The sequence below is a fragment of the Eufriesea mexicana genome, unplaced genomic scaffold, assembly GCF_001483705.2.
Source record: "Eufriesea mexicana isolate 0111107269 unplaced genomic scaffold, ASM148370v2 scaffold9187, whole genome shotgun sequence".
In the NCBI taxonomy this organism is placed as follows: Eukaryota; Metazoa; Arthropoda; class Insecta; order Hymenoptera; family Apidae; genus Eufriesea; species Eufriesea mexicana.
Genome location: NW_016916911.1, coordinates 27,970 through 36,258, shown reverse-complemented (window position 1 = coordinate 36,258; position 8,289 = coordinate 27,970). Strand labels below are relative to the sequence as shown.

General features: G+C 45.7%; 1 protein-coding gene across 1 annotated transcript; it reads left to right on the top strand.

Annotated features, from left to right (window-relative positions):
* The first annotated feature begins 23 nt into the window (after positions 1-23).
* Drep4 (DNA fragmentation factor-related protein 4) lies at positions 24-7,479 on the top strand. Its single transcript, XM_017907800.1, has 6 exons — positions 24-329; positions 1,523-1,624; positions 3,368-3,500; positions 3,786-3,997; positions 5,496-6,088; positions 6,426-7,479. Exons 1-6 carry the CDS (start codon positions 273-275, stop codon positions 6,583-6,585), a joined length of 1,257 nt encoding a protein of 418 aa, XP_017763289.1. The 5' UTR covers positions 24-272; the 3' UTR covers positions 6,586-7,479.
* Positions 7,480-8,289: the final 810 nt, after the last annotated feature.

Below are 8,289 nucleotides of genomic sequence, written 5' to 3'. Positions count from 1 at the left end.
TTTAGCCCCCTTCCCCTCGCCCCGACGCTCCGCTCGTTCTACACCTCTCCCTCCCTGTCCATCAGCTTCGTCTGCTCCCGCATCCGTCGATTCCCCTTCCGTCCGCTGACCGATAAGCGTACCACTGTCAGGGTCGAAGAAAGAAGAGGTCGTGGTCCCAAGTGTGCCTCCAGCTGTTCCGCGTCGTCGGCCGCTTTCTCCTTCCTCCGGTACTCCCCATCATCCACCACGGCTTCTGTGTGATTACGCTCGAGACTCGGAGCATACTCGCCATGTCACTCATCGCCAACTGCTTTCGACGCCTCACCGAGACACCGGCTAAGAACGAGGTAAACAAAGAATCGCTCTCGCGGGCGAAGCATGCACGAGCTTCGTTCGCCGGCCTCGCCAGCTGTTGATATATCTCTGCTCGCTTTGCGCGCTCGTTTCACCGCTTGCTGCTCGCTAATCGCTGGAATTCGCTCGCGTTGCCTTTTTAATCGCACGATTGTGACACCACGCCGCTGCTGTCTCACAATACCGTTCGCTCGGAGTACATAGAGCAGCGTTGTAATTGTATCGCTGAAAATCGATGTTTTCGGTTGCTTAACGTTATCCGTACACGCAGTACTACGACGCGTATACGTATGTACATTATCGCGAAACGCTGCACGATATCGGGTATCGATCGAGCGTATCGTATAATTGTCAAAACACATCTGCACGAGACATCGAGATTATCGCTGACACGCTCGCGCGACTAATCCTCGCTCCGAGCTTAACTTCGTCGGATCGTTCGCCGGGTTAATCCCCGTGGATTCCCTCTCAGTGTGTACGCCACTTGCCCGTTTACTCGCTACGTGAAAAAGGAAGAAGGAAGTTAGCGGAAAAACGATGACGAAAAGGAGCGAGTTATTGGTCAGCCGGTGCACGCAGCTGTTCAGTGTTTTCGCAAGCAGCTGCTCGAGTTACGCGTCGCCGGTACGAGCAGGCGTTCAGCCGGCGGTACTTCCGGCTGACCCGACGCCGCCACTTTCGATCCTGTGTTTGCGTTACCGAGTGACCGCGATGAGACGTCGCCGATGTGGGTCATCGAAAGAATCCGTGACTCGTGGACTTCCGTCCCCGTGACCTTGAACACCAGCGGCCCAATTGCGTGTCCACCGATCACGATCCTCGATCTTTGTTCCGGGGACATGTCACTCGGCTGTGGAATTCGCTCATTTTCCTCAGTCAGCTCGTAGAACACGCGACTTGAACACTCCTTGAAGACGTCCTCACGAATCAGCCTGTATTTTCGACCGAAATTTTGAACGTGAATTTAATTTACATTGAAACTCGCGACGAACGAGTACTTTCGATTTAAATGGGATACGTACGTAGAAATTGCGTCCGTTACAATCGTTACATTTTTCCCATCCTCCCCGTGTTATATCTTTTTTTTTTTTCATTTCAAAGAATTCGCGAATCCGCTTTTAACCTCGACACAGAAGCCAGAACATAGAGAAAGTTCTTTCATCGCGTTTTACCGATTGTTTTCCAGCTGAAGGGCTACAAGGTCACCGACGTGAACCGCATACGAAAAGTCGGCGTTGCCTGCAGGAGCCTTCAGGAGCTGAAGCGGAAAGCGTGCGCGAAGCTGAACGTGAGTATCGCGGTGATTAACGCTCGCGGCGTTTATTTAATCGACCGATAGTCCGATTCGAGCCGTAGGGGGTGGAAAAAGGGCGAGAGGGAGAGAGAGCAAGAGAGAGAGTGAGAGAGAGACGGATAAATGGTGCCGGGAACGAGAGAAAGAGAGACGGAGGGATGGAAACGTTTCCAAGCGGTTCGTCCGAGCTGTATGGAAACCCTAACCGCGATTCCGTGCCGCTTTTACATGTCGTGATAAAAGTTGGCCGAAATTGGGTCATGAAAGCCTCGTGGCTGATCCGCGCTCTACGTTTCTGGAAAATTGTAACGCCCGACTGTGTTACATGTCTCGCGAGATCGGTATTTCGTTACGAGTGCACCGAAAGCGGGCCAAGCTCGTTCTATCCGCGACATCGTGCTGCCGTGTGCGCGAGATCGTTCTATTTCTCCAACACTTTTCGTTTCGACACGTTCGTTTAATCCGTGAGCCCGAACTTTCCCTCGGTTCCGGGCAAAGAGATAGCTTAAATACCGATGTCGTAATCGGGAGATGCGATCCCGATTCGTCAACGTGTCCGAGATACGTAAAATTCGAGAGATTTATCGGAAACATTTGACTCGCAAAATTTGGGAAGCTACGAAAAAATTCGCCAATACTTCGAACACGTTATTCCCTAATTACATAACAAATCGGGTGTAACGTTACGTAAGAAAGTTGCAATCTCGAAGATTTCCCATGAATTTCTCGTTTTTCCACGAAGAGCTCCACGAGAGGTGCAAATATCGCGATTGCGGAAGCGGCCAGGCTTGCACGAGTAATTAACCGCAGAGAGAGAGAGAGACGGACAGAGAAGATTAGGGTTTACATGGGATGCGTCGCTTGCCAACGTTCCACGGCTAGGGTAATCCGGTTGCGGGTCGACCTTGGAGCCGAATCGCATTCGCCTGCAGCGTGTAGCTCTATCGAACCAGCCGGGCCACGGGCAAGGAGCACCCCAATGTCAAGGTCGTCCGTCTGCTGGACCGATAGTCGAGGACCGGCGGCCAATTCTTTCACCGGAGCCAAGATTTTTCGATTTTCCGCCGCGCCGTTCGAAGCGCAACGCGCACGCGGATGCGGCCAACGCTGCTTTCCAGCTTGCGGCCAACATCCCCGCCGTGGTTGCTGCAAAAGTGCAATTCCGGAAGAATTGATTGCGGGATGCGCGCACCCTGGTACCGCACGCGTTCATGGTGCCGCGTGCACGGACAGTTTCGGTGTAATTGGGACGGACTTATGGCTTTTTCCTGGCGTAGAAGGAACGTTCCAGGATGACGTTATGCGGCTCGATCGAGGATTATCTCCCCGTGACTTTGTTCCCTCGACGTTGATGGATCAGTGCTCGAGCCATTTCCTTGGTGCACGAAGCATTGAAGAGCACGACGGGGTCGATTGATATTGGCTAGAAAGAAATATACGACACTAGAAGGACGAAATATACCGGGTATATTAGGTTTGGTGTCTAGAAGCCTCGTTCGTGATCTTTGTCCGATAGACTTCAACGCATTTCGATGATGAACGTCATTATAGGATATAGAATTCGTAATCACCCGTGATCCAAACAGCAATCGAGAATTTGAGAGGTGGTTTTGAAAAGTGTTTTGTATTTTTAACGAACGAGGCTTAGGCTATTCGATCATCAAAACGATTTTATCGAATTTGCTTGACGTAATTCTGTCTAGTGGAATAATACCGGAAGATTGTACGTGTTTCTAGGTAACTAACGACCTCGCCGAGATCAATGTCTATCTTCTCGATGGCTCGTTGATTGACGAGGAAGAGTATTTTTCCACGCTGAAACCTCAAACGACGCTGATCCTTCAGAAACCTGGCGAAAAAGTGTTAAGCGGTTAGTATAGCCAATTTCCATCGTAAACTCGAATTACGAATCGAAATAGAGAATGAAATTAATTTCAAACCTTGGGTAATATTTATAGAAATTTGTTCGAAAATTTCTTTGCAATTTTCTTTATAAATTTTCAAACAATTTTTCCTCGAGGTGTAAACCTTTCCGCGCATTGAATCAACGTTCGCGTTCGCCATTTATAGTTGCACGGACAAGCGAATTGAATAGGAAGCCTAAGGAAACGCGATAAACGAACGCAGCTTCACGAGATCCGACGTCTGTTTACAGATGCGGACCTTCTGTACAACACTTTGAGACGCGTTAACATCGATATTCTGATTGCCGGCGAGAAAGCGTCCGAGTTCCTCACGGAGAACCTTAAAGCGAAGGTCGCCGTTCTAAATAACGTCCTGAACAAAGACGATTCGAAGACGATGTACAGCAGCAGGGACGAGCATCCGGAATGGTTTCGTGGTTTGGAAACCAACTGCACGACCAAAGTGAGTCTTCCACCTCTGAAAAATGAGTTTACGCTTTGTTTCCACTCAAAGGACCTCCCTGTTTCGTAACGCCTTCTTTTTTCTTGTCCCAGTGTCGTGAATATTCACAAAGAAAAGTCGAGTTTGCACCATAAGAAAGGCGACAGGTCTGAGATTTTATTTATACTTTGGCTGCTTCGATTGCCAGCCGATGCGAGCAAATCAGATTATACGCCAAGACATTTTATCGCCTACGCGATTCTTTACATCGTGCTTTTCATTTACGAGCATTACGTGATCCTTGAAATCCGTTTACACGGTATACGTGTCGTTCGTGAAAGTAAAAAATCAATACGAATACCAAGCATCCTGTAGCTATACGATTTCTGCGGCAACTTTTTTCTATGGATGAGACCATTCAGGACGCGATCACAGACATGTTACGTACGTACGCAATAAGTCGGTCTAGGTCGACATAGGCTAATGCAACAGAACGAGAGCGAGTTTATCCTTCGTTCGATATTGCTCGAGTTAATTAACGTTACAGCGCTTCCATTCCGGCAAATTGCCATTTATCGCGAGTGGAGTTTCGCCTCGGAATCTTGCGGTCGTTGGTCTAACGATTCGGCGGGATAATTAATTATTCCGATATCGCTATCAGTTTGCCCCAAGTTCGCGTGCGACTCTTCCTTCAACGCCAACTCTTCGACTACCTCTAGCTCCAACGTCAGCGTCCGGTTTTCGTTTCAAATTGTCCAGAAGCTCCTGTTTCGATCACGTGGTTGTTTCATCGAGGATGATATTACCCTAGATGGATTTCGTGAAAAATAATAAATTCGTGGCAGCCATAGCACCTCCTGTCGTTATTGCGAAATCCCAGTTCTTCTGAAATCCCACGCCCAATCTTCGAACTTGCCAATATATCTGTGCTCCTGGGATCGAATATCTCGGCTTCTGCAGCACGGATTTCCCAGATAGCTTTACTGATGAAACACGTGTCCCACGATTCCTTTTTCCCACGACCTTCGTTTCTATCCTCCGACGTTTCCTTCCGATCACAGTCGATCGACCTTGTTATCGTTTCTCTGGCTGAGCTAGAAGGTCGTAAGATATTAGAGCTATCGACGCGACGTTGCTTCATTATTCGTTATTTTAATATCGATTAAGTTAGGTTTGATTAACGCGTTGCGAAGACGATGGATTGCAAACTGGTTCGGCTGAAATTACCGTCAGAGAAATTGGTCGTATGATTGGGCTGCTATTGTCGCTATAGACAATAACGACAATTCCATTGGCGATTTGCCGAAAACAATAGCTTCGCCTCGCTTTGATTACAAACCAATTATATTCACAATACTGCAATATGAGTGTATACTGACCCATTTCGACTCGCCACAGCGCCGGTTGCCATTTATTGCCCCGCTGTGCCTCCGAAAACTGAATAACCTTTTCCATCTAGCAGACCTTCGAATTATTCGATTAAATCGGTGCATGGGTTAACGAAATTGTTATTTCACAGGAGGCGTACCTGCATCGTAGGTGTCAGGACAGGATACGTGGCTACCTCTACAAAACGATCGAGCAGATTAAATCGTCAGACGCATTTACGAAGGATCCTCGAGCCAGGAAGCAACTGCTGTACGCCATAGCGTTCTTCAAGATGCAGTTGAAGGAGGACCACTACTTTGGCTTCTACTTCGACAGGAGCCGAGCAAAGACAGTGGCGACGAAGGGTGCAGATGAGCCTGACTCTGCCGAATGCTACGACCACTGTCCCTGCAAGTTGAAATGGGTAGATTACAGCACGTACTTTCGGTTATTCGGAACGGAAGAAGAGAAGTGCGACGACGTTGACAGCGTGAAGAAAAGGAACAAGAGGAACTCGTTGGCGGATCTAAAGACTGAAGAGGAGGAGGCAGAGGAGAACTGTCCTTATAAGATTAAGAGGACAGAGAAGGAAACCTGTGTCGCGTTGTGCGACCATACGGGCGAGTTCAGGTGTTGGGGCCAGTGGAACGAAGAAAAGTGCTCTTATGGGGACAGGCACAAGATCAATCCTTATAGGTCGAAGGAGGAGCTTATTTTATTTTCCACGTGGAACTTTGATCACAAGTAAGAGACGTATTTACGATTTCTATTAGCGATTATGTTTGTTGTTCTTATCAGCTGATCTAACTATTGCGATGTAGTTAGCTTAATACTTGAATTACCAACTTAAAATATGTATTTACCTAAATATGGTGTACACAGATTACGTTTTCATTTGAATAAGAGGCAATATTAATTTTGTCAAAGTCAGTTCTCTTGGTAAATATAAGAATAGAGAGTATGAAACTAGTCATTTTGACTAGAATTAACGGTGTTCGAGTCCACTCTGTGTAACAATATTTTAAGTTTGGTATAGTTAGAGACTACAAGCGATGAGTTTGTAACGACGTTTAATTTTTAGGATCGAGAGGTCAAGAACTTTAATTCCGCTGCTTCTGAAATTAGCATCCCAAGGCAACACCAAGGAGACAGACCTCATCGATATCTACGACAATCTGTTCACGATGAAGAACTTGAGGCTGATTCACATCGTGTGTCACGATAAGTGCGCGCACAAATAATTAGTTACTACGTGGCGGGATTAATCTAACCGATGTTCCAAGACGCGGCAGATCACTATCAACATACGTAACACGTAGAAGAACCTCTGAACGTAATCGTAATTCTTCGTATGAAAAGCGTACCTATTTGTAAACCGCTGTTTATAGTTGACAGAATTTCAAAGTTTATTAATTATCATATCCGATAGTGATTCCGTTGCGCCACGAAGTAACAAGCAATACCGATCGCGAGATCGAAGAATTCTCTTCTTTCTATGGTAGATTAAGTCCAACTTTCCTGCATTGCAACCGTCGCAATTTTCTATTATCTATCATGAAACTATGCACGATAGAGTCTATTCGATAAGATAAAGCGGTCGAAAGTCGCATTTGCGATCGATGGTTTAAAAGTAAGGTGGACGAGATCAGTGTAGGAACTTGTCGATTTCTACTTTACGACAGAGAAACATCTTGCGCACAACTTTCGTATTAGTCGGTAAAGGAGAAACCGCGCACGTCGATAATTCAAACACATAGCCCTCGAGAGTAACAGATTGAAATATAAATTAGTGCACAGTCGATACGACAACTTTTTTAACACGTTTTTAAGACATCTTTACGCATCCTAACGATTACTGTAAACTTTCTATCGACACTTTGCTGAATCAATGGCGTTTCTCCTTTTTCAGCATAAAAACCGAGCTCCGCGCGATGGAGCACTCAATTTATCGTACAGGGTTGGGCGCAACGGAATAATCGCGGATTAAAGAGGGTTTATCAAGGCGAATCAAAGGTGTTCGTCTAGAGATCACGGCCTGTTTCGCTGAGACTGTCATGACAGGCCCGTCTAAGGACGACCAGACTTTGGCACGCGTTATAGTTTATCTTTGAAGGAATATACTTCGTAAGATCGAGCATCTTTCGAGTATTTTTGATTCGACTGGTTAACTAAAGACAAAACCAAAGTTCTGATATATACATATACATATAAATATATAAATATATACATATACATATTCGTTATAAAATTTAGAGAACACGCATATATACATGTCACGGACGAGTGTACAGACTGGATCGTGTCTCATTGCTGGTCAATATTTACATCTTACACAAGAAACGAGGATACGCATGACTGTATTTGTAAAATATGCATCGGTATCTCCGTGTGCATAGTACACCGATTAGCTGGAAAGATAGAGAAACGCTGAACTGATGTAATGTCTATCTGTCGCAATACTTACCAAAAAGGAAAGGTATCCCACTCGTAATTCGACAATTGACTTCAGCATTCGCAAATGATCCGTGCAAATTCTGCACAATGTCTTTTGTGTATAGTTCGGTGACCTAAATGTTGTTCGACGAGGAGATACTCGATTCGTCTTGTACACGTGTCACGTGACATGTAAATATATATATACAGAGATATACATATACATATATATATATACAAAAAAAATTATAAAATGTTTTAGAGACTTGTGCGATATACCTGAAGCGGTGCTTCTTCCTGTATGGAGAAAATCTAACGGAAGGACTCGATTCGAATTATGTCTTTTTGATAATTCTTCTTTTGATATTATTTCGATTGGACTGTATTCGTTTCGTCGTGGCTCGTCTCGCGAAAATTTCCTCCGAGACTCGTTGCTACAAAACGAATTATCGCCGATCCGACTCACTTTTTATAAAATCTGGATTACTATCGACGACGACGACGACAAATAA

Excerpts from the sequence above, each read along its gene's own strand:
- Drep4 (XM_017907800.1), top strand. The coding sequence starts at position 273 with ATGTCACTCATCGCCAACTGCTTTCGACGCCTCACCGAGACACCGGCT. Across the intron at positions 330-1,522 it reads AGACACCGGCTAAGAACGAG|CTGAAGGGCTACAAGGTCAC; the intron begins GTAAACAAAGAA and ends ATTGTTTTCCAG. Across the intron at positions 3,501-3,785 it reads TGGCGAAAAAGTGTTAAGCG|ATGCGGACCTTCTGTACAAC; the intron begins GTTAGTATAGCC and ends GTCTGTTTACAG.